Below are 27,514 nucleotides of genomic sequence, written 5' to 3'. Positions count from 1 at the left end.
GCCCACCAGTCACCTCCCTTGCCCTAGTCACCGCCCAACCCTTTTTCCATTCTTATTTGACTGATGCCTTTTCAATGAATTGATGAAGAAGAAGCTGTTGACTTACCTTTAGTAATGTAATTAAAGACTAACAGATTATTCTTTGATGTTAAGGAAAGCTACATGATTGCTCTGTGTTTATTTCAATCTAGTATACCAAGAATGAATGTGTTCTATTTGAAATTGAAAGGTAGCATATTACAGTGGAAGAATGGGTGTCCTTGGGTCAGACTATTGAGCTTGAATTCCAGTTCTACTAATTAATAAATATGTGATCTTGGGCAGGTTGTGAACCTGGACTTCATTGATCTTGTTCATAAAAGGTGGAATAGCAATGCCCAGTTTCTGTGATTTTGTAAATAAAGTGTTCTATGGGACTCTTGGGTGGGTCAGTTGGTTAAGCATCTGCCTTCAGTTCAGGTCATGATCCCAGGGTCCTGGGATCCAGCTCCATTTGGGCTCCTTGCTCATTGGGCAATATGCTTCTCCCTCTCCCTCTGCCCAACCCAGCTCCCCCGCTCCCCCACTCATGCTCTTGCTCACTCACTTTTTTTTAAAGATTTTATTTATTTATTTGAGAGAGAGAGACAGTGAGAGAGAGCATGAGCGAGGAGAAGGTTAGAGGGAGAAGCAGACTCCCCATGCAGCTGGGAGCCCGATACGGGACTCGATCCCAGGACTCCGGGATCATGACCTGAGCCGAAGGCAGTCGTCCAACCAACTGAGCCACCCAGGTGTCCCACTCACTTTCTCAAATAAATAAAATCTTAAAAAAAATAAAGTGCTTGACATGGAGTGGATGTTTAGCAAATGTTAGTTCTCTTGAACATTTTGCTAACAGTTTTATTACTAAATGTAGCATTTCTCCTTTGGTTATTGTAGCTCTTAACTACCACATTTTGAGATATGTAATTGTTTTATATGTAAAAGTGGGGAGGGGAACCCCATGACATCCAAATTGCTATTTTTCTGGGAAGTTTTTGAGAAATAGAGGGAGAAATCACATAATCAAGAAGCTGAAACAACTATCTTGTTCTTCTCACTGTGCATTTCCATTTTAAGCAGCAACAACTCCTTAAAATCAAGATGTTAAACTGTAACGATAGCAATGGCTATGGATCTTTTGATGACACAGTGACGAAGAGATGGGACTTAGGAATCAGATGGATTTTGATTTGAATCGCAATCTGTCATGTAATAGCTTTATAACCTTGGCCATATTAACCTCTTTTACGACTCAGGTTTTTTTCATCTACAGAATGGGAGGTGATAATCGTACCTACCTCCTAGGGCTAATGTGAGGGATAAATCAAAAAACATATAAAGCATGAAGTACTACGCATCCAGGTTCTTCACAGGATGCTAACAACCTCCTCACCCTAACCTGTAGCACTTTATTTTTGGAGATTGGCAATGCAGATCACTCATGGCTTCTCAGAGCCTCTGATATGCTAAATAAGCACTGTTCAAGTTTGTTCCCTGGGTTATTTTCTAAACTCAGTGACCTATAGAACCCTTTTTCTCCTAAAACACTTACCACTTGAAATAGAATTTGGAAAGCATGATATTTCCATGATTTTGATAACCCCTCTTTGCTTCTCTCTTCTTCCCTTATTTTATTAGACTGGCCTCAGATTTTAACTGTATCAAAGTATTGTCAGTATCAAGGAGTGAATAAACTAGTTATCTCACTCTGATAAGAACAGCATGTTTTCAACTGTGATGACAAACATCTTAGTTATATTTCTTTATACTAATGTGGTACCTTTTATATCAAGTTAATGTGACTTCCAGGTATTATTTTATTTTTCTTACTGACTTTCAGAAACAATTTACTGTGAAAGTATAAAAACATAAGTGAGACCGGTTTATATTTGTTTTTATATTTTGTGTCTGGACCTTAGTACAAAAGTTAGCTTTTGTGATACTTCACAGAGGATAAAATTTAATCTTCTCAATTAGTATAGTGTCCTTATTTATGAATTTTTATATGGAACAATGCCAAAATTTCTACAGGGGCATATCAAATTCTCTTTTTCTCTAATCCAGAGACCTAATAGAATACTGATGGGACATCTGTGACTTTTGTACCCTTTGGTTCTTATGGCCAGGTCACAATGAGTACTGGATCTCTAAACATAATGCTCATCCTAGTTTTAATGATTAATGAAATTTCCAATGTAATTCCCCTATCACAAAGTGTACCTGAAGAGAATGTATGCAAAAAGAAGTTCCAATTTAAACACAATTTTGAATACCCTATATGACAAGCACTGTACTGGATATTGTGGTAGAAGAGTGAGCAGGGTAGCTCGATGGGGTCCTTTCCTTCTAGGGAACTCCCCTTTTCAGCTCTTACTGCATTTTTTTTTGACCAATGGTATTTTAGTCTCACATTAAAGCATCAGTTTAGATGGGGCTTTTAGATCTACATAAAAATGGCACTCCCTAGAATTGGGGAGTATGTAAGGCACAGAGTGCATGTCCCTTCCATACATTTGAATGTGCAGATGTCGCCTGGTCTGAAGGGTTGAGGGTAAAGTGGCAAGTTGCGAAGGCCATGTCCCAGTTTCACTGGAAATCTAGGCTGTGGTTTGGTTTTGTGCTCGTAGTTTTCCTATGGATACAGCAACAGTTTATTCACTGGAATGAATTCTCCTTCCTGAGGTCTCATGTTATAGGGAAACAGAACTGATTAATACAAGGACAAACAATCACCATAATTTCTTATGCCCCTTCATATAAGTTTCCTTTGCCAGAAATCCCTAAATCTCTTGTTTGCCCTTTTTTACTGCCCGACAAATGTCTTTCTGTTTTTAACCTGTGGTATATATGTTGCTAGTCAGTAGTTGCTTCACCTTGCACCATCACATATTCTTATCAAATTCTGAACAGCTTTGGATATTGTACAATTTATTATCCCAAAGGATTGAATAAATACATTGATGCTGTAGAGTTTACCAACTAACCTTCCTCCAGAAAACATTAATAAATAGCAGCAAAAATGTTGAATTTGCTTTCTAGAAACCTTACTATCCCCAAACAAAAACTATGACAATAGAACTTTGGCATAAAATTTTAATACAATTACAGAATACCCTATTAATAAGATAACATCATATACTGCAATTTCTGCATAGCCTTGCAATAGCATATCTTATTATTTTCTTATACTTTATATCAGCACAGATTTAAGGTTGTATAGACAATAAACCTCTTCCATCTGTTTCAAGACTTCTCTTTTATGTCCTCTGAACCCCCTCCTAAGTGGCTAAATTACCAGTCTCCCAATGAGCCAGGATGACTGGGTTCTAACTTGAGCTGGAGAATGAAACGTCATCTGTCCTAGCTCCTGAATGTAAATGGGAAACTGAGGTATGGTCAGGCCCTAGGTTGGAGAGGGATTATTGCCACCATTATTGCTGCTCTGGCAGTATGGTGGATTTCAGTGGGATCGGCACTGTGGCAGTAGGCGTCACATAAAACGCAAAGTCTATAAAGTAGAATTAGTGTTTTGACTTTTTTTTCAAGATTTTATTTGACAGAAATCACAAGTAGTCAGACAATCAGTCAGAGTGTGTATGGGGGGGGGGAGCAGAGCAGAGAGCCTGATGTGGGGCTCAGTCCCAGGACCCTGGGATCATAAACCTGAGCTGAAGGCCAAGGCTTTAACCCACTGAGCCACCCAGGCGCCTTGGTGTTTTAACGTTTTGTCTGTGTATATATAATATGTCCTTGCTGCACGCAGAGATGCCCTATCAAGATATGCCGTCTCTCTTGGGGCGCCTGGGTGGCTCAGTGGTTAAAGCCTCTGCCTTCGGCTCAGGTCATGATCCCAGGGTCCTGGGATCGAGCCTCACATTGGGCTCTCTGCTCCGCAGGGAGCCTGCCTCCTCCTCCTCTCTCTTTCTGCCTGCCTCTCTGCCTACTTGTGGTCTGTCTGTCAAATAAATAAAAATCTTTAAAAAAAAAATTTTTTTTTTAAAAAAGATATGCTGTCTCTGACTGTAGGGAGAAGGCGCACCTTAGATTCTGTTCACTGCAGTTATCTTTAAGGATAAATTTGTTTTCAGATTGAATCAAGATTCAGATTTTCACTACGTATAGCATACTTAAAATGACATTTATCAAACACTTATTTGATGTATATTATGTGCCAGGCACTCTGCTAGGTGTTGTAGATACAGTGATGAAAGACCCAGTCCCTAACCTAAAGGAGTTCAGAGTTAGCAACAAAACAAAACAAAAACAAAAACACCTCCCAAAAACCAGATAACTTCAAGGGAAATATGCACTAGGCAGTGTAAAAGCTGAATTTCTAACCCAGATGGGTTGGGATATTTTTTTTTCTATTTATTTATTTGACAGAGAGAGAGAGAGAGGGAGATCACAAGTAGGCAGAGAGAGGCAGGCGGAGAGAGAGGAGGAAGCAGGCTCCCCACTGAGCAGAGAGCCTGATGCGGGGCTGGATCCCAGGACCTGAGCCAAAGGCAGAGGCTTAACCCACTGAGCCACCCAGGTTCCCCAGATGGGTTGGGATCTTATAAAAGGAGGTTGAACTTTATTCTGTAGGTGAAATAGAGCTCTTTTAAGGGCCCTTAGCAAAGAAATAATATGAACATTATTCCCCTTTAGAAAAATTTATCTGGTAGCTGTGGAAGAATGGATTGGAGGCTAACACTGGTGGCTTCAAGACCAGTTAGGAAGTTGTTATAGACATTTTGGTAAGAAAAAACTGGAGAGGCAACAGAGACGTATTCTAACAGGAAAGAAATGGGCCTGTTTCTGATGTGGCTACTAAGTTTCAAACGTCTCTGTATGAAGTACTTAGTGATAAAAACAAAATAATTCTATTGGCAGAGTTTTACTATGCAGAGTGAAGGATTAGTGTTGATCTGGCCAGAGAGAACCACTATCTAGAAATTCCTTGACCATAACATCAAACTGTAATTTTGTAATTAATCAAACTCCAGCCCAGTATTTCTGAAAATATGAGCCACAGACCACATGCAGCAAAGAACCCTGAGAACTTGTTAAACTACAGATTTCTGAGTCTGGCCTCAGACAGACTGAATCAGGGAATGGGGCCCAGGGAATTCAGTGTTTTAACAAGTTTCTCAAAGTAATCGTCATGCATATTTAAAGTTTTAGTATCATTAATCTAGCCCAACAGTTTTAAAAATCTGGGACTACTGGTCCCTTAGACTCTTTCACGGGTCCATGAATTGAAAACTGTTTTCGTAATAACACATAGACATAATTTGCCATATTCACTGTGTTGATGTTTATTACACAGGTGGTATAAATGCAATAGTGGGAAAATACTGCTGGCACCTTAGCAGAAATTAAGACAGAGGCACCAAGCTGTATTGTATACTGTATCTATATGCATTTATAATAAAAAAAAAGTCCAGTTTCACCTAGGAATGTCCTTGATGAATCAATAAGCATAATTAATTTTATTAAATCTCTGCCCTGTCATGCACAACTTTTTTTGAATATTCTATGTGATGAAATGGGAGGTAGGCATAAAACACTTCTACAGCATACCAAAGTATGAGGGTTGTCTGAAGGAAAAGCACTTATATGACTGATTTGTGAGCTGAAGTAGCCTTTCTAAAGATTTTTAAAATTTATTTATGTGTGTGAGAGTGAGCACAAGCAGGGGGAGGGGCAGAGGGAGAAGCAGGCTCCCTGACTCTGTGCTCAATCCCAGGACCCCCAAGATCATGACCGAGCTAAAAGCAGATGCCTAACCAACTGAACTGTTTTAATTAAAAATATTTAGCAATATTTTAAAATTACTTAAAATAATAAGATAAGAAGAGTGGTATTGTCATTTGTGCAAACCTCTTTAATGTCAGACTTCATAGAAGACAGCTGGATCTTTGTATCTGCATTAGATTTATTGTGGTTTGTTCTGGTTTAGGTATATGAAGGAAATCTACTCGTGCAGATTTGTAATTTAAAAAATGGTATTTAGGGCGCCTGGGTGGCTCAGTGGGTTAAGCCGCTGCCTTCGGCTCAGGTCATGATCTCAGGGTCCTGGGATCGAGTCTCGCATCGGGCTCTCTGCTCAGCAGGGAGCCTGCTTCCCTCTCTCTTTCTGCCTGCCTCTCCGTCTACTTGTGATTTCTCTCTGTCAAATAAATAAATAAAATCTTTTTTAAAAAATGGTATTTATAGCACTTAACAACATTTTGAAATAATTGTAGACATCTTCTTTGGTACTGCACCAAAACTCAACAAGTAGCAGTTTCTTAAACATAGGTGCAAGGTAGAATTTGAAACCATATCCATGAACTTTTTGTACTAAATGAAAATGCACGGATCTAACTTATATGTCAAATGGATTATTTATCCATGCATGTTTTTGTAGTACCATACATTGGTCATTTAGAAAGTACTGGCTCACTGAGTTACGCAGATCTTTCAGTGATTCAAGATTCAAGGTTATGCTATATCAAAAAATCATGGTTATTTAATATTACCACTGATCTCATCAGAAAAGTCTAAGTACTAGGAAGTTGTCAAGTTCATATGGTGCACAAAAGTTTTCCCAAGTTCTAATTTTTCTTGAACACTTACATTTCACTTACTTAGCAACAAATGCTGTTATTTTTTTTTCCTTGAAATGACAGGCTCACTTCATTCCATTTTTAGAGAAGGTTGTCCAAATACCCAAGTCTTAATCATCTGTTTGTCAGTAGTACTTCTAAGATAAAAAGGAGCTGTTTAAAGAAAAGTTACTGCAGGGGCACCTCTCTCTCAGATAAATAAAATCGTTTTTAAAAAGTCTATCACATTAACATCTGTTTACAACTGTGATTTTAAATGAATGAATATTTAAAAATTTTTCCAGTATTAATTTCTAATATGGCAACTGTACATAGAAATAATGCACATAAGCAGCTATTCTTTGGATTCTTCAATAACTTTAAAGAGTAAAAAGGAGTCCTGAGACTAAAAACTTGGAGAAATGTGAATCTAGCCCTCTGGTTCTTAACAATATGCTAAACATACCCTAATGAAAATCAGAATAGTCCAGATAGAACTAGGTTTTTAAAAAATAATTCTAAGAATTGTTTACCTGTGAACATGACCTGTCATCCACAACTTATGCAAATGTGACCTTTGAATAGTGTTGCTTCTAATTCCCTAGTGTCTTTAATATGCTGTTTTCTGTGGACTCTTCTGTGCCAGAGATTTTTTGGTGCTATATCAAATCTGAGACTATTCCATAAGGTGGTAATTGTTTTCAAAACCTATAGCAGAAGTATCTGTGGGTTCAGGGCAGAAAGAAAGGCAACTTGCCATACTATGCATGGTTGTCCACCTCAGCATCATTTTTGGGGGGGCTTAAAAGAATGATTATAGTCCCCCATTGGGCTCCCTGCTCAGCAGAAAGCCTGCTTCTTCCTCTGCCTGCTTCTCCCCTGGTTTGTGCCCACCCTGCCCCAGATAAATAAATGAATAAAATTTAAAAATTAAAAAACAATGATAATAAAAGTTGATTTTAGTCTTTTTCACTGTCACCATCCCTCCCCCCAAAAGGTAATTTGTTAACAATCCAGAATGTTAAGAACCATTGCTTTACCCGACAGCTAACCTGTACTAATGCCTGTTTCATACCCTGCAACAGATCAGAATTTAACTAAAAGGCTAGTTAAGAGCATAAGGACATATTTAACAAGGTGTGCAATACCTATTTGATTCCAGTGAACCACAGAGCTATATTTCCAATACCTCTGAGAAATCATTTGTATGTCTGTTGAGGTGCAATGGTAGAACTATTTTTTTTTTTTCATCAAGAGAGTTGATGTGAAGAAAGCTAAATTCCGTTCATCTGTGGCTGGCAATAATCAAAGGGGGGCAAAAAAGTCACAAAACAAATTTGAAGGAAGATAAGCTAGTCAGGCTAAAAAGTTTACATAATTTTTTTTATTAGTTTAAAAAAATTCCTTTTAGGATGCCTTGGTCTTAGGACCTTCAGTGTTCCTCTTTGAAATACACTGACCTTCCCTAGTAGCCCAAAGTTCATTATGTTGATCTACCCTAATTGCTATAGGGGGGGAAACTGAGCCTTTGAAAGCTACTGGTGAACAAAATGAATACTCAGAAGTACACCTGAATTGGTTCCAGATTTTCTAATGGAGGAAATGTTTGTTGGAGAATCATGTTGGAATTCTTCACACCTAGATCTTATTCATCCTATGTATAAGTGGACTCAGAAGTGCTGATCTCACTGTATTATCAAGATGTTGGGCAGTATTGAATATGAGCTTAGTTTGGGAAGAGCTACTTTGGCCTTCAGTTGCCCTTTACTAATCTAGTATGGCATTCACTGCAAATATTCTTTTCTAATATTAAAAGTGGAATACACATTGAAAGAGATACTAGAACAGCATACCACACCCATTTATAATTTGTGTTTGAAGGCCACAGTGCTATAAGTGTGCCATCATTATACTTAGAATAATTCATATATTGTAAAATTTTAGAATTTATTTTATATTTTGACACATTAATATTTAAATGTGGGGGGAAGGTCCAGAAGCACAGAACTTAATACATAGTTTATACTTGAGAAATATTTGTTCATTGAATTTTTCTGTGTTCACAAAGAAGTAAGAGTAGGCCAAAACTATAATATCATCAACTTTTTTGAAAGAACTGAAAGGGCTTGGCCACCAGCAGAAGCTTAGGTCAAATTTCTATATATTATGAATAATAACTGGAAAGTGTCTTTGACCAGTAGTGCCAAGGATTGACACACTTTATTTATATTAACATTTTAATTGAATGATATTCTGTAAGAGTATAAGAGTTGCTACAGTTTATTTTATTACCTTTGTTCCCAAGATAGTCATAGGCAGAAACCATTATTCACTGTCGAACATTTGAAATTGGAGTATTTCTTCGGCTTAATTGTTACCTATTCTTTTTTTTTTTTTTTGACAGAGATCACAGTAGGAGAGAGGAAGGGAAGAGATCACAGAGAGAGGAAGGGAAGCAGGCCCCCCGCTGAGCAGAGAGCCCGATGTGGGACTCGATCCCAGGACCCCGAGATCATGACCTGAGCCGAAGGCAGCGGCTTAACCACCTGAGCCACCCAGGCGCCCCTAATTGTTACCTATTCTTAATCTGTCCCTTCTCCCAAAATATTTTAGGTAGCAGAGTGAAAATGTAAAAACAAACAAACAAACCTTGAGCTAAATGGTGGTGTTAATGATTTTTAAGTAGCAAGTTCAAGGATTCCTGACTGAATTAAGTGAATGCTATCAAGACAATTGTAACCAGGGACGCCTGGGTGGCTCAGTTGGTTTAGCATCTGACTCTTGGTTTTCGCCTCAGGTTATATCAGGGTCCTGAGATCTGAGGCCCTTTCAGGCTCTGTGCTCAGCAGGGAGTCTGTTTCCCCTCTCCCTCTCCCTCTGTCCCACCTGGCTCGTGTAAGCTTTCTCTCTCTCAAATAAAATAAATGAATCTTAAAAAAAAAAAAAAAAAGTAAGTTTACCCATATTTTCCCAACTGTGCACTCATATAGCCAAGGAAGAATTATTTATACCATGGAAATTGGCACGCACTACAAATCAAGGCTTCCTCCTTGTTAAATATTTGCCACAACACCCCCATCCTGAATGTATCTGATTTTCATTTTTACAGTAGAATAATAGCTTTAGGTTTCACTGTGACGTAGAAAGGTGGTGAAGAGACACTGGAGCCAAACTGCCTGGGTTCAAATACCAATTCTGTACTTATTAGCTTGTGTTATCCTAGGCAAGTTAGTCGATCTTATCTTTAATGAGATAATAGCTATCCTTACCTTATAGGGTGGATATGAGGATTAAATATGTTAATGTATGTAAAGCACTTAAGACAGGGTCTAGTTTATAGATAAATCTTATCTGGCAACCTCAATTATCCAGAGCATAGCCAGGATTCAGGAAGCAAACAAAAATGTCACTGAGCAACCAATATAAATATCAGAGGGTACTTGCAACTGAAGCCCTCCAGCTCTCTTTGGAAGCCTGTTTTACTTTTCCCTTAGACCAAAGCTTCATTGACTTTTCAGAGTTGAAAGCAGATTGGAAATATAAAATTAGAAAGAGAGAGATGCTCTTAGTGAGAACCTACCCCCCAAAAAAAAGAAATTACCCAAATGAAAACTCAAAAATGAGTCAGACTGGACAACTTCTAAGGTCCATTCTAGCTCCAAAAATCTATGACTTTGGTGAAAAATTGTAAAAGTTTGGGGACAAATAAGCTTACCAGTACCATATAAAATAATGGCTCACAAAGATGATCCACTCTCAATAATAAATCATAATCAGTATATCCTAGTTAGGAAAATAGAACAGTGTAGATTACTTTTTTAAATGTTGTAAAAATTATTTGTGTAAAACTTTTTGTTACTTGGAAATTTTACTTTTAGAGGATACCCAACTCCCTGACAATACCAGTTAAAGGAAAGCATTACTGTAGTTCATTAAAAGACAGTCTCTATCCTTAAAACGCTATTAATTTAGAGAGGGACTACAATATGCCAATTGAAACACAAAGCAAAATGAACTACTAGATAAAGGTTAAAAAACAAGTGACAAGGGAACAAAGAGGGAACATTTATGTTCTCTCTTGGAACTTGGGAAAAGATTATAGGAGGCAGCATTTGAGCTGGGATTTGAGTAATGCACAGGCAGAGGAGGAGGGGGGAGTGTCAGCAGATGTAGGAAATTTTAGTGTTAGGGAACAGAAAGAACAAAAAGGAGAATTATAAAAAGTGAATAATAGCCAATACCATGTGCCTAGATGTGAGTGTTCATGAGATGGGGTTGTAGTGGAGATATATCAAACTGAAAAGATCAGTTGGGACCAGTATGGGGCCCTCATAAAAGGCTTTCAGTGCTAGGCCAAAGGGTCAGGAGAGACTTAAGAGCCAGAAAAGAGGCATGATGCAACCAAGTGATGGCAAAAGTCAACCAGGAAGGTAAACTCTGATGAAACTTAAAGGACAGGGAAATATTGGATATAGAGTGACGAGTTAGGAGATTACTGAAGGAGTTTAGGCAAGGACATTATGAGGACGTGTATTAAGTAGGCAGCAGGAATGGAAGGAAGGATCTGATAGTACACCAAGGAAATCACATCTACATGACTGCTTAGGTTAGCAGTGAGTATTCAGACAGGATTCTGAGAATTCATACCAGATGACCAGAGGGCTCTGATACCATTAATAGAGGGTTGCGATTGGGAAGGGAAGGAGGAAACAATTTTTAAGTAGTGGCAAAGGTGTAGAGGGGAGGAGATGTATAAGAATGTTTCGCAATAGGTCTTGTATATAATTAGAAAACTGATTCAATAGATAGTTGGACTATATATAGCATATATGAATGTGCATTTGGGGCAATTGAAGCACAGCATTGTTCCCTATGTGTGGTCAAAGTACATTTTTGACTGTCCTTGTTTTTTAATCTCCAGCTGACCACAATGGTCTGTATATTCCTTAGCATCCACCCCTGCCACCCACCTCATATCTTCCAAAAGAATGAAAACTTATTTCTATTAGTAAAAAAGTTCAGGACACATCTGTGATTTAAAAAGAAAGTGAAATAAGTCAAGCAAAGAGAGTCAATTATCATATGGTTTCACTTATTTGTGGAGCATAACAAATAGCATGGAGGGCAAGGGGAGATGGAGAGGAGAAGGGAGTTGGGGGAAATTGGAAGGGGAGGTGAATCATGAGAGACTATGGACTCTGAAAAACAAAACAATCTGAGGGTTTTGAAGGGGCAGGGGGTGGGAGGTTGGGGGAACCAGGTGGTAGGTATTGGAGAGGGCACGGATTGCATGGAGCACTGGGTGTGGTGCAAAAACAATGAATACTGTTACGCTGAAAATAAATTTAAAAAATTTAAAAATCTTTAAAATTATATTTTAAAGCTTGAGTTTTAGAATTATCTCTACTTTCAAAGATTATACAGGTTACACTATTAGAAATGCATGCTGGGTTGAATAATAAATCTTTATAACCAGAAATTTTCCTGAATTATCTCTACTTTCAAGGATTATACAGGTTACACTATCAGAAATAAATGCTGGGTTAAATAATCTTCATAACCAAAAATTTTCCTGACAGGTGGCTTGTAGAGAAAAGACAAATAATGACAAAAGAGAATTAAAATAATATCTGTGCTTTTAGTGCCAAAGCTAGAAATGTAAAGCTCCCAAATAAATAGAAAAATGAGCTGCTCTCTTGCAAAATAGCCAGTTCTCTAGATCTGTAAGGGATATTTGGGTCATATGTTAATAGAGGAGAAAAATATATCAAAAGGCATTCCAGACTCCTCCACTTCCCATTGCTTTCAAGATTTTCTTCATGTAAATGAGAGTAAGTCATCAGTGTATACCAAACTGAGTATCAGCAAATTAGTGAAGTTGTAAAAGGTTTTAACTGAATGGCTATCATATATTTTTTAAAGTGTCTTTAGAACTTTAAGGATCTGTAATAATACCCTATGAATCTGTTCTTTTAATTAGTAACTTCAAGTAAGATCATCTTGATCCTTTGAAGACTTTGGCCATCAGGAACCATAAACTTAAGGGATTGCTCGGGTAGTAATTCTGCTATGTACCTTGCCATCTTAGGTTTATACTCTTAATTTGACCATTGAAAGTATGAATATTGTTTTAGTAGTACACTTTTGTGTTTAAATTCTAAAGTCTGTTACCTTACAAATTGAAAAAAATGACGTAGTTAAATCTAGTTAAAGAGATAAAGCCTTTTAGAGTCCTGTGCCCACAAGCTTGCACACGTGTGGGTGGGTATGGGGTTGTGTTTATTCCATACTGGAGTTTGATCATTAACCAAGATTAGTACCTTAACCTAGTATCAGTGGGAGGTTTCTCTGGTTGGTAATCTCTAAACATTCAAAGAGCTCTATTTTTTGCTGAAGATTATTGGTCTCAGGTGGCATATACTAGAAGGAATATAAACCTTGATAAGCATTGGAATGGCATGAGTAATCTGACATTCTCACAACACCAGGAAAGATAATGTTTGTCCTTTACTTTTCTCACAGGATTTACATAGTTGGGGGTAGAGAGGAAGGTGTTAAAGAGATTAAGCCTCTAGACTAAGATTTAGATTATTAGACTATTAGTCTAATTTCAGGCTTGACTTTCATTGGTGTTGAACCATACATTACTATTAATTTTACATGTTCTATTCATTGATAACCTGATTAGGTCTGTACAAAACCTTAGAGTACCTTGGACAAATTTTATATTGCTTTAGAGGATATGGGAAAATGGCACATGTATGTGTGCACATGCGTGTGCATGTGTGTGTGTGTGTGTGGTATGTTTGGTCTCAAACATTTATCTCAGATTACTACTTCCTGATATGTAAATTCTTGTACATTTTAGTAGTGAGCTCATGAGCCAGTCTATTACCTTATAAAATGGGAAAATATATAGTTAAGTATTTGTCTTTCCCAAATCTCAGATTCCCTTGGATGTAAACCCTCTTTTCTACCATCTGGGGGACTATTTCTCTTTAAGAAAGACCTCGTGTAAGAGGTGAATTTGACCCTAAACTCAATACTGTTGAATTATAGGTAGTTAACCTGAAGAGAGCGGAGGTGTTTGTTACATGTCGTAGCTTCCTTACTAAAGTCTGAGTTCCTTAGGATCAATAACCAAGGCTCAGCATGTTTATATTCCCTATAACATGTATAGTAAGTGCCTAATAAACGTTAATTGAGTGAATGAGTATCCTTCCATGTCTCACTGAGAATACTGTAAAATCACTTTAGCAATTGGATTTCTGTACTCAGAATGCTGACCAAAACTAAAACTGAATTTCTTTTCTTTTACAGGTGCAGGAGACATTGTTGCAATCATGATTGGCAATCTGAAAGGCACAAAAATTCTACAATCTATTCAAAGAGGCATACAAGTAACAATGGTCATCGAAGTAGGGAAAAAACATGGCCCTTGGGTGAATCACTATTCAATTTTCTTTGTTTCTGTGTCCTTTTTTATTATTACGGCGGCAACTGTGGGCTATTTTATCTTTTACTCTGCTCGAAGATTACGGAATGCAAGAGCTCAAAGCAGGAAACAGGTTTGTAGTGGTTCTTTCTTCCAATCTAAAAATACGTTTTTTTTTAAAGATTTTATTTTTAAGTAATCTCTTGCACCCAACGTGGGGCTCAAACTCACAACCCCAGGATCAAGACTCACATGCTTCACTGACTGAGCCAGCCAGGAACCCTAAAAATACTCTTTTAATTGTAATTTCAATCATGCATTTTAATGTATTTCACTTGCTAGACAGTGATCCATGCATGTTTTATGAAAAGTGATAGTTTTTAATGCATACCAGCTTCCATCCTTTCAAAAGTTTTATTTTCTGTAATTTGTCCATGGCCTTAATCCTGCTTAATTAAATCTTCTGACACCTCATTACAGAGCACAGCCAGCATTTAATTATATATGGGTGTAAATACATATGTTCTTTTAAATTTTTTTCTAAATTAACCAAAGCATTTCATGCTCAATATAGAAAATATAGAAATCAGAAAATAAAAGGGAGAAAACCTTCACCCAAACCCCATATAACAAAATAAAAACTGCGGTTACCACCACTGTTATTGTACATGTATGTATGTGTCTGTACATGCATGTATTTGCATGTGGGATCAGGGCTGGGAAGAGACTAGGCTGAATGTCATGAGGAGGTGGCTTTAAAGATCTGATGGTACATGATATAGTGCCAGGCTCCAGTCATATATTCATAATTTCTGTCATATCCTGTTTTAACAACTGATGTATAAATGGGCAGGAAGTACAGAATTAATAGAGCAAAAACACAGAAGCGTCATTGAACCAGGGAATTACCTGTGGTTGTGTGCCATTGATCCTAGCACTTTAAACTGTCTCCCATTCCCTTGATACCCTCATTTCCCATGTCCCATGGATACATCTTCAGTTCCTTTGGCCCTTCTCTTTGTTTGTTACACTTGCTATCAAAATCCAACCCTGGTTTAATCCTGTTTCCTCCCTGCTCTGTGCCTGCACTTTCAAGTAGCAGAAAAACACTGACCTCAGCACAGACCAATCTCACTTTAAATTTATGACCACAAACTCTGAGTGAGCCCTTAATGCTACCAACAGTCATACTACATATTCTTAGCTACCCTGCCACCACTTTTGCAAGTAACTAATCATATATGTTCTTTTCTCCTTAAACCTCCAGCACCTCCCCCAACTTTACTCTCTGCTTGTAGTTTGGATCTCAGTCCACTGAGGAAATTGAAGTGATCCAGAGAGTGCTTCTCCTTGCTTCTGCGATAGCTACTCATCCGTGTGCATCTGTATCTGTATCTATGTCCTCTGCCCTTGTCTTCTGTCACTGTGGATGTACAAACATGCTATTATTGCTTCCCTTTTCAAAAGAACGTCTCTTGACCCCAGGCCAGAAATCTTAGAATTATCCTTTATTTCTCTTTTACCTCTCACTTCCCATGTAACCTCCATCAGCAAATCTTGTTAGTTCTGCCTTCATTAAATATCCAGAATCCAGTTACTTGTCACCACTTCCACTGCCTCCACCCTGGTCCAAGCCACCATCATTTCCTAGCTCCACCCCCTCTTAAGTTTCTCAACACAAACAGTGGTGCTGTTTCTCCAGAATGCTCAGTAAGAATTTAATGCATTCAGCTGATCATATAGTGAGGGCAGGAATACATTTTTATATGTACTGAGAAGTTCCTCCCAAGGCAATGAAATTCTGGCCACTTATGTATTCTCTTTCTAAGAAGGAAAGATGAACCCAATTTATTGGGGAGTGGGGGAGCAGTGACGATTTCTGTATTGAAGTTAATTGAATTTAGGAAAAGACAAGAAATTAAAATCTTATTATAAAACCTTCATAAAGATTAGACGCCAGTATATGGTAATGAGTGATGATTCTCTCAATGTTTACAGTTAATTGACTTCTGTTCCTCTCCTCAGAGAAGCAGCTTATCACACTGGTGGCAGGTTCAGTCTGTTACTAGCTGTGGTCAAAAGGATGTTTAAGTTTCTTAAGCCAAGCCATTCAGTAGTTTCACAGTATGTTAATATTTGACATTTATATATTGTACTGTTTTTACCTCTGAGGTTAGAGAGAAATTGGTATCCAGTATGACTATTAAAGCTTATGGATACAACGGTAAGAGTGTTTGGTTTTACATATGTTCATGATGGGATATGTATTTCTGTATTCTAAGTGCTATAATAAATCTGTTTGCATGGCATTAAACCCCATCAGAAAGTAATGATTTATAAAGAACTGATTGCTGTCACATAACTTTCACTGAATATTTAACTCTGGTCTCATCACTCCTTTAAGTAATTTTCATAGCTTATAATATATTTTATGAAAAGTTATATAAAAATGGTCAAGAATAGCATTACAGTATAGTGGGGTGACTCAGTCAGTGACTCTTGATTTTGACCCGGCTCATCATTTCAGGGTCATGGGATCGACCTCTAAGTGCCAGCTTCTGTGCTCAGCACAGAGTTGGCTTGAGATTCTCTCCCTCTCCTCCTACCTCTCCCCATCTCGACCTCTGCTCTTGTGCGCACTCACATGCGCTCGCCCGCGCTCTCTCTCTCTCTCTCTCCCTCTCTCAAATAAATAAACCTTTAAAAAAAGAACAGCATTAAAACTTCTCACCTTTTAGAGAAAGCTTTGGAAAGGGCCTTTTTCACTGCATAGTGGTCTATATCTGTGTATCCTTTGGTGACTAAAGTGTTAGATATATGTCTGTTAATCCCTTTTGCTTATTAATATTTGAAAGTGTCACGATGTCATTTACATGTTCAGTTTTCCTGACTTCCTATTTATTTTTAAAAGGTATAGCTTGATACACGTGATGGTTATAACTAAATACTTAACTACATTGCTACCATTTTGCAGGTAGAAATGGTAATGAAACTGAGTTATGGAAACTTGCCTTTATTAGAATATGAGGAATTCATTAGAATATTCAGGATTGTCTTTCCTCTGAACTATTATAATGCATAGTATATAATGTCAAGCAAACTGGTAAATGTATAATTATAAATTTGATGACCAAGATGTCCAAATATAATAGGTAGCACACAGTGGCCACATGCCTGATAATGTCATAATACGATGTGTGAGAATACTTGTCATCCGTGTGTCTGTGCATAGAAATCTTTTAAACAAATGAAAAGTATGAATGGGTTGTGAATGAAGGTAGCATGTTAGGCATTACATGGTGGATTTGTGTCCACACTGGGAACACCGATAACCTAAGACCAGGAAGATTATGGAAAAACTTTGGTGTGCTCAAACTAATGAATTTGGGAGTGACCACTTTAACTTGACTCTGGCATGCAACACCCAGAATTTTGGTGTATGGTGCATGTATCCTAACTGTACTTAAGCAGTTAATACTCAGTGGAACAAGGCATATGTTTGATTAAACTTGGCTAGTGAAGTAAAAGAGGGCTCTATGTGAAGTAGAACCTGGCCTATGTGTAATAGAAGAAGCTGAACTAACTTTTAATGAAGAGTGACTTTCAGAAGAAGCGAATTTACTCTCTGAAATAGACATTGGGAGGAATCATCAGCCAGGAGGGAAAAAATGGGAATCCACTTGGAAAGAAGGTAATGACTTGATAATACGGTCACACAGACCCAATACATAATGCTAGAGAGTGCTAGCACTCAACACTGGAAAAGAGCATGTTTCTGACACAACAGGTCTGTTAACTATTCTACTACAAATGGAGGCCCAAGTCCCCATGGACTAATGGCCTCCCATTTTTAACTATGGAAGCTCAGAGAGAGCATCTTTGAGACACATGCAGATCCCTAACCTTGTGGACATTTTTCGAGTGAAATTATAACTTACATTGCTGATCCTCTAACTTATCTTGACCAAAGGGATAGACCAAAATAAGATGAGCTAGTAAGAATAATACTGAATGATACCCATGTATTCCTCATAGGAGGGAGATGGCCTTCCTGCATGATAGTCAATAGGAAACTATAACTATATAACAGCCAAGTGATTGGTTTTGTCCTCAGCTAATATAGAACCTAGAAAAGACAGAATCATCCTCACTGGTGATAATATTTGCCCATAATAATTTCTAGTGTATGGGCAAAGAACAGTTCTTCTAGGAAGGTTAAATAAACACTTCTGTGATACTTCCTGATTTATTTTGTAACCAAACCAAACCGTACCCTAACCATATTGCATATATGGTATAATACTAGTATTGTTCAAAATTCAATTGGCAAAATTCAACTACCTTATATAAATAAATCATGTGATAGTCAAATGTATTGGAAAACCGAACTGAAACCTCCAAAGAATATGATACCAATGGAGAGTGATTGGCCTGAGGAAGAATTAGATTTAGTTCCATTACCATATTAAATGGCTCTATACAGTTTTATCACAAAATTCAAGTAGTCATAGAACAAGGAAGTAAGCAGATAATTAAACTGGTACAACAATATAAAGATGTTTGAAATGGTCTTACAGATTGAAAGAAGCCTATTTATTCCCTTCATTGGCTTCTGCAAGTATTGGTATGCTTATGTTGTTCTTAACTGCATTTCATGTATAAATGCTGTACTAATTGCAGAAGTCCAAATAACTATGACTGTTTTGTTGTTAAAAAGACCTTGATCAAATATGGGGGTGGGGGACACCCGGGTGGCTCAGTGGGTTAAGGGTCCAACTCTTGATCTCAGCTCTGGTCTTGATCTCAGGGGTCATGAGTTCAACCCTCTGTTGGGCTCCATGCTGGGCATGGAACCTACTTTAAAAAAAGACTACTTTGAAAGAAAAGGAGATATAGGGGTTGGATTGTGAGGAAAGATAGCACAGTAGATCTAGTTGTTTACTCCTTGCTAGTCTCCAGGGGAACTGTAACTGGTCTTTGGGAATGTGGCCTCAAAGTGTTTTTTATGTTAGTTATTGATGATTTTGTTATACACTCCTGGAGCAATGGACCATGTTGTACCAGCTTGTCATGCTTGCTTGGCACTACAGTCAAGATTGATGATACACCTATTTTCATTATTGGGGTTCTGAGTTTCAGGCAGTATGGCCAGTTGCTAGCAGGATTACCTAGTGACCAGCCCCCATCTTAGCCTCAGATCCTGAGACTCAAATTGGTTTCCTGGGTAAAGATATGCCACAGATGTCTTTGTAGTTTGCTGCCAAAGAGATAGCACTCCTTTGTGGTCTCACATGAGGAAGAACTAAGCTACATTAATATCTTAAAATTTGTCCTTGAACTTTAAAGCATGACTAAAAATATCTAAAATAGTTCTGGTTACATTAGGTTTTCTTCACTAGTACTTGAAATTAACTGGAAGACTTATCAGGTGTCTGCATACTGTACCGCTACCAATATATACATTTGTGGTGGGGAAATTAATATGTGTCTGTTCCTGTCCAAATTTGAGACTTATTGGAGCCTTTTACCAAACTATTATTTTGGCTCTTAGATAAGAAGAGTAGATTAAATAAATCACTCTCTTAGTAGGACCTAGTTGTATAATCTTTCTCTGACTCTCACTGCACAAAAGGAAGCTCTTATAATGGGTCTCAGGATTTTTTTTTTATATTCACTTACTCTAATCTTACATTTACATCACTAATTCTGAAGGTTTTGATTGTCTTTTCTGAAAAATGCAGTAGTCTGAGTCATAACTTATCTACTGGGTCAAATTCCCCCTTCCCTCACTGCTCTTCCTTATAGTGCATTTCCTCACTGTTGACAGTGATCACCTTCAGGCAGGTAGTCTGTACTCCTTTCTATCCCCATCTCCATAGTTGCATAGACTTACAGGAAACTGTATTATAGTCTGTACCTCTTCTTTCCTTTAGGAATGCTTCATTAAAATATTATGCATAGGTTTTTTGCTGAAAAAAGAAAGATTTCTTTCAGGTCTCATATATCTGAACGGCCACATGACTCAAACATTGATTTTGTTCACAGGAATAGATCTGAGGAAAAGAATCCTGTTACCGTAAATCTTGATTCTGTTCTATAAACTCTGAGTCAAATTTTTATTGAAAAAAAATTATTTTAAAAAAAGTGATGACTTCAAGCAAGAAAATCTGGTTTGCTTCTATCCACCCTCATTTCCTGCTTTTGCATACCCTGCCCCCCATCAAGTAATTAGGTTTGATTACATGCCTAGTGTTATTCATGTGGGTTTCAGTTACACTAAAAGCTGAATACCTTGGGACCCAAAACCAGGCTGACAAATCACTAGCCTGGAACATTTATTTTACTTAATTAGATGTAAATACACAAATAGACTAAGTAGAATATTTATTGAGTTTATAATTTAAAAATTGAACATTGTAATATAGGATAAGAAGTGGCTTTTCATTTTCAGCCCAAATAAAGTCTCACTCAGAACTAAGAAAACTATGTAGCCAAGATTCTTCAGTGACTAGAATGATCACAGCTTTTCAGTAGAGTAATGACATTGAGTTTCTGTTAAGAAAACTGTCCGACCACCAAGCTTTTTTGAATTAGTCTTCAAGTCTCTTTCCAAATATTCTTATATCAGGTATCTCTTTGGATTGGAGAGGAGGCAGGGAGAGTCTGTTGATATAAAATACTTGCTTAAAAGAGTTCCCCAAATCACAGTAAGTAGCAAATTTAAGAAGGATCTGAAGATTGTATAGTAGCTGACTTTGAGGTTTTTGGCTTTTTTTCTTATTTTTTTCATTTATCTTCTTCACAAGGAATGTGAAGCCTTTTAAAGGCTTCTTTGCTATTACACAATGAAGGCAGTGTACTGTAGTGGAGAGATCATGGACTTGAAAGCCAGATAGAACCTGGGCTTGAATTGAATCACAGCTCTGCAACTAACCAGCTGCCTGGACTTTAGTCAAGCTTCTGAACCTTTTCTTGTCTATAAAACTTGGATATTAAAATACCTATTCCATAAGGTGGTTAATGATTAAACAAGATGACACATGTAAAAAAGCTTAGGGTTGATCCTGACCGTGGTGGGGCCAATATCTCTTCCCAAAACCTTTGTTTCTCCAGATTTTGTGGGGTAGAGGCTTTTAATGAGTACAACTGTGACTTGGATGAGAAAATCATGAAAATCTGTTTTGATTTCTAAATTCAGAAGCTATTCTTTGAGCAACTACTAGGCTCTATAGGAAACTTTTTAAAAATGGTTATGGCAGTCCCCAGCTACTCGCAATCTAGTAGGAGAGAAAGACATGTGAATGGTACAATTACAGAATATGATAAGAAGTAGAGGGGGGCCTGGATGGCTCCGTTGGTTAAGCAGCTGCTTTTGGCTCTAGTTATGATCCCGGGGTCCTGGAATCGAGCTTCACTGGCTCCCTGCTTAGCAGGGAGTCTGTTGATCCACCACCCCCACCCCTCCCCTGCTCCTCCTCCCACTTGTGTGTGCACACACTCTTTCTCTCTCTCAAATACTAAATGCGTTTTTTAAAAAAGAGGTAGAAACAATGTGCTATTGGAATTTATAAGGTAGGAGGGAATTCTGAAATGGTGACAAGGCATCGAAAAATTGTCCAATGTAATTTGTGTAACAAACTAGATATATGCTTGAAGTTCTGTTTTTAAAGACTAAAATAGAAATTATAGTTTGCAGGGCACCTGGGTGGTTCAGTGGGTTAAGCCTCTGCCTTGGGCTGGGGTCATGATCTCAGGGTCCTTGGATCCAGCCCGGCATCAGGCTCTCTGCTCTGCTCAGCGGGGAGCCTGCTTCCCCCTTTCTCTCTGCCTGCCTCCCTGCCTACTTGTGATCTCTCTGTCAAATAAATAAATAAAATCTTAAAAAACAAAGGAAAAAAAGAAATTACAGTTTGCTTTGGGACACATTTTTTTTTTTTAATGTAGAGGCATATTTGGGCACCCAGAAGTATGATTTAAGTAATATATCCAAACATGTGTATTTAATATAAACTGCTTAATCTTAATGTTCTCATATTTCAGTTTTTAGAGGAATGAATGCATCTTGGAAACTCTTGCTGTCAGTGTGACATTGAATTATTTTGAGTACTAATGGCAGCTTTGTGAGTGATCTTCATTCAAGCTCTAAAAACACAGTTTGTGCTTCTCTCCAAAATCATGTGTCTCACATCCATATTTAAAGAAAATGTCTTTGCTTTTCTTTATAAAAGTTCATTAGGAGTTACTGGAATTACCTGAATTTCCTTTTAAAGAGCTTTTTTTTTTTTTTTTAATTCCAAAGCTGCTTTGTTAAACATTGGTTTATACTATGATGAAACTCTTTTAGAGATCCTTCAAAATCAAGTCCCTTGCCTAGGATCATCTGGTGTCTGGAATTTTGCCCTGTGTTTTTATATCCTCCTGACTCTTTTTTTTTAAGCATTCGTCTTTTTTTTTTTTTTTAAGCATTGGTCTTAATGTGAGTTCTGTTCTCATAATCTCATAAGTGTAGACTTGGACATTACATTTCAAGCTTGCCTTTGAGCCCAGGCCTCAAATTTGCATTAGTCTTGCATATAATTAAACAAAGTTACATATTTCACAGTCATTCCTAATAAATTAATAAGTGCTAGCACTGGAGACTCAGGCACTTATGTTGTGTTGAATATCTTGGAATGAGAAATCAGACTACGTAGACTCAAGTAAATACACTAGAGATGTATCACTTCTTGTGCGTACAGTTCCCCAGCTGTGTCACAGTTTGTTTAAATCAGAAGTGCTCTAAAAACAAAGTGCAAAATGATTGTCAAAGACTTCCTATCAACTGCATTTTTTTCTTTTCTTCTTTTCCTGTTTTTTCCCTTGCCTCCTTTTTTTTTTTCTTTTTTAACCATTTGCAGTTTTCACATCTAGGTTTCTAAATAGCTCATCTCTATGTGAAAAGAAAGTATGGATGTTTGGAAGTCTAGGCCAGGGCCAGGACCCTTAGGCATACTGGTTATTCACTATAAGGACTGGCCACAATTTCACAGATTATAGAATCCAGGAGTTGGAAAAACTTCAAAAGGTAGCCAAATTACAGATGTTTTGTCTGGGAATCTTGAAGGATGAAGAGCAGAGTCCCAGTAACAGCTCTGTCATTTAGAGGCTGTGTGCCCTTTGGAATGAGTTATTTAACTTATCCAAACTACCATTTGCTCATCTCTAAAATGGTAGTATTTTCTCCTTCATGGGGTTGTTAGGACTAAATGAGTCCAATTTTTTTTAAAGATTTGATGTCTATTAAGATATCAAAAACAATTTTAAATTATAAAATAACTGCATACATATAAAGAAGTAGTACTAGCTTCCTGGCACAAGCCACAGTTAAAGAAAAAAGAAACGAAGAAAGAAAAGATGCTACCTTGATATTAGGGGAAGGAACACTTAACTCCAGGTGTTAGTGGGACTGACGCTAACCAACTCTTGAGGTTTTGAGCAAGGCTGTCTTCCACTGTAGGCATCAGTTTTCTTTTCTTTTCTTTTTTTTTTAAAGGTTTTATTTATTTACTTGACAGAGAGATCACAAGTAGGCAGAGAGGCAGGCAGAGAGAGAGAGAGAGAGAGGGAAGCAGGCTCCCTGCTGAGCAGAGAGCCCGATGCAGGACTTGATCTCAGGACTCTGAGATCATGACCTGAGCCGAACGAAGGCAGCAGCTTAACCCACTGAGCCACCCAGGTGCCCCTTTTCTTTCTTTCTTTTTTTTTTTAAAAGATTTTATTTATTTATTTGACAGACAGAGATCAGAAGCAGGTGGGGGGTTGGGGGAAGCAGGCTCCCCACCGAGCAGAGAGCCTGATGCAGGGCTTGATCCCAGGACCCTGGGATCACGACAACCTGAGCCGAAGGCAGAGCCCTTAACCCACTGAGCCACCCAGGCACCCCGGCATCAGTTTTCTTATCTGCCAGATTAGGTATCAGGCTACGTGAATTTTTTTTTTAAGATTTTTATTTATTTGACAGAGAGATCACAAGTAGGCAGAAAGGCAGGTGGGCGGGGTGGGGTAGGGGGAAGGTGGGGAAAGCAGGCTCCCTGCCGAACAGACAGCCCGATGCCGGGCTCTATCCCAGGACCCTGAGATCACAACCTGAGCTGAAGGCAGAGGCTTAACCCACTGAGCTGCCCAGGAACCCTAGGCTAGGTGAGTTCCAAGAGTTCTTCCAGCTCTAAAGATCCTAAGTGTACTTCCTTTCATTGTCCCTCTATTATTTACTTATGCAAATAACAGAACAGAAAACTCGTGTGCATAAAATAAGGTACCATTGTTGAATTGCCCTTTTTAAAGATTTTATTTATTTGAGAGAAAGAAAGAGAGTGAGCACAGAGGGAGAGTGAGAGGGAGAAGCAGACTCCCCATAGAGTGGAGAGCCCGACATGATGCTGGGCTCCATCCCAGGACCCTGAGATCATGACCTGAGCTGAAGGCAGACGCTTAACTGACTGAGCCACCCAGGTGCCCCTGAATTGCCCTTTTGCATTAACTCACATTTAAGTCCCAAAGTGGGAGTGAAAGGTCTCAATTATCATCTTTTCCTTCAAAGAACTAGCTAGGCCTTCCTATTTAACTTTCTGTTCAGCTATTTCTGCTCATCAAGTAAGAATCTAAGAAGTCTCTGCCATTTCTGAGTCAGCAAAGTAATAGTTTGTTAATCTCCTTGGCATTAAGCTTAATACCTTTCACAAAATGGTATATAGGAGGCAGGTAGGGGCATTAAGGATTTTCTTCATATACCTATACCCATGGATTATTGTCTTCTAAAGTGTATTTGCTACAGATGTATATAAACAGGTTACAAAAACATGTTATGCTTATTGGTGAATAGTAGTTTATATTTTCATTTTTTAAAAGATTTATTAGAGGGGCGCCTGGGTGGCTCAGTGGATTAAAGCCTCTGCCTTCGGCTCAGGTCATGATCCCAGGGTCCTGGGATCGAGCCCCGCATCGGGCTCTCTGCTCAGCAGGGAGTCTGCTTCTCCCTCTCTCTCTGCCTGCTGCTCTGCCTACTTGTGATCTCTATCAAATAAATAAATAAAATATTTTAAAAAAATAAAGACTTATTAGAGAGAGAGAATGAGATGGGAGGTCAGAGGGAGAAACAGAGTCCCCACGGAGCCGGGAGCCTGATGTGGGACTCAATCCCAGAACTCTAGGATCACGATCTGAGCCAAAGGCAGTTGCTTGACCAACTGAGCCACCCAGGTGCCCTATATTTTCTTCTTTTTTTGTTTTTAAGATTTTATTTATTTATTTGACAGAGAGAGACACAGTGAGAGAGGGAACACAAGCAGGGGGAGTGGGAGAGGGAGAAGCAGGCTTTCCACTGAGCAGAGAACCTAATGTGAGGCTCGATCCCAGGGCCCCAGGATCATGACCTGAGCTGAAGGCAGATGCTTAATTGACTGAGGCACCCTGGGGCCCCTCTATTTTCATTTAATAAACGTTTTATTGAGTGTCTGCTATATGCCAGGCATGGTGCTAGATACTTTCCTTACATTATCTTTGATTTTCACATATTCTTCATGTCAGTTGGGGGTTTTCCTGCTAGGGATAGAGGTGCATACTCAGTGACCTCTGGTTCTGAGTACCTACTGTTTGCTGGATTTCTACTAAGTTCATTTTACACTACAAAACAGGAGGTTTTCTAATCATCTTGCCATGCTGCACATGCTGTGTCTCTATGCTTTAAACAGGGTCCACCCAAGTGTGAAAGCTAGCCTTTGCTTTATATGCACTTGAGGCGTTTGTGCATGTGATAGATACTAACTGAAATGGAAGGAAGGATTTATTTGCAACATTACAAATAATTTTAAATCAACCCTAAATATCTCATACCACCTGGGATTTTTTTTTCCATGTGGCCACTTCACCCCATAAAGAGAGACAATCTTTCATTGATTCTTTCTCAATTTGCCCTTATCTCTGAGATTTCCACCTAAACCCCACCTTCACTTCTTATATTATTATTGAGGTAAAACTGATACATAAGATTACATTTTAGATGGACAACATAATTTGACACCTGTATGCACTACAAAATGATTATTACCAAAAGTCTAGTTTCAGTAGTAATCATGAATCACCATTCCTTTGACCCACTGTACCTATTTTGCCCAACCCCTTCCCTTCTGGTAACCATCAGTCTGTTCTTTGTATCTGTGAGTTTGTTTTTGTATTATTTTGTTTGTTTTTTTCTTCGATTCACATAGGAGCACAGTCATAGGGTATTTGTCTTTCTCTGCCTGACTAACTTCACTTATAATATTGGCAAGGTCCATCCTTCTTATCACAAGTGTCAAGATTTCATTCTTTATGGCTGTATAGTATTGCTCTGTGTATGTGTGTCTTTGTGTACCACATACTCTATCCATTCGTCTACTGATAGACATTTAGATTGTTTTCCATATTTTGGCTATTATAAATAATGTGGCAATGAAGATAGGGGTGTATGTATCCTTTTGAATTAGTGATTTTGTATTCTTTTGATAAATACCCAGAAGTAGAACAGCCAGATAATATGATCAATCTCTTCTTAATTTTTTAAGAGATTTTATTTTATTTTAGAGAGAGAGTTGGGGGAGGGGTATGAGGAGAGAGAGAGAGAATCTCAAACTGACTACATGCTGAGTATGGAGCCTGATGCAGGGCTCAGTCTCAAAACCCTGATATCCTAACCTGAGCTGAAACTAAGTGTTGGGCTTGCTCAACTGACTGAGCCATCCAGATGCCCCTATTCTTAATTTTTCGAGTAACCTTCATACTGTTTTCCTAGTGGCTGTGCCAGCTTACATTCCAACATCCTATCTAACATTAGTTATTTCTTATCTTTTTGATAATAGCCATTCTAACAGGTGTGAGGTGGTATTTCATTGTGCCTGTTGGCCATCTATATGTTTTCTTTGGAAAAACGTCTTTTCACACTTTCTGGGCCCTCATTAAATTAGGTTGTTTGGTTTTTTTATTGTTGAAGTGTAAGAGTTTTTCCTATATTTTATCTATTAACCCTTTATCAGATATATGATTTGCAAATATCTTCTCCCATCGAATAGGTGGCCTTTTCATTTTGATGGTGGTTTCCTTTGCTGTGGAGAAGGTTTTTAGTTTGATGTAGTCCCATTGGTTTACTTTTGCTTTGTTTTCCTTGCCATTGGAGTCAGATCCACAAACCGGTCACTAAGAACTCTATCAAGGAGCCTACTGCCTATGTTTTCTTCTCGCTTTTATCGTTTCAGGTCTTAAATTCAAGTCTTTATTTTAATTTGTGTATGGTGTAAGATAGTCGTCTCATTTCTGTTCTTTTGCTGTTGAGTTTTCCCCCAGCACCATTTTGAAGAGAATGTCCTTTCTCCATTGTATATTCTTGGCTCCTTTGTCATAAATTGTCTGTATATGTGCAGACTTATTTCTGGGCTCTAAATTCTATTCTGTTGAACTGTGTCTGTCTTTA

At 38.2% G+C, this 27,514-nt stretch overlaps 1 protein-coding gene across 2 annotated transcripts in view; it reads left to right on the top strand.

The window, feature by feature from the left end:
* Positions 1-27,514, top strand: part of RNF128 (ring finger protein 128) — a 107,967-nt gene that overhangs the window by 58,857 nt on the left and 21,596 nt on the right. For both annotated transcript variants that reach the window (XM_045068300.1, XM_045068299.1), the window contains exon 2: positions 13,917-14,164. In XM_045068300.1, the coding sequence (XP_044924235.1) occupies positions 13,917-14,164 (248 nt within the window). The remainder of the gene's footprint in view (positions 1-13,916; positions 14,165-27,514) is intronic.

This window comes from Mustela putorius, unplaced genomic scaffold, assembly GCF_011764305.1.
Source record: "Mustela putorius furo isolate JIRA1106 unplaced genomic scaffold, ASM1176430v1.1 tig00003901_pilon_pilon_pilon, whole genome shotgun sequence".
Lineage (NCBI taxonomy): Eukaryota > Metazoa > Chordata > Mammalia > Carnivora > Mustelidae > Mustela > Mustela putorius.
This window is presented reverse-complemented; position numbering and strand designations above follow the sequence as displayed.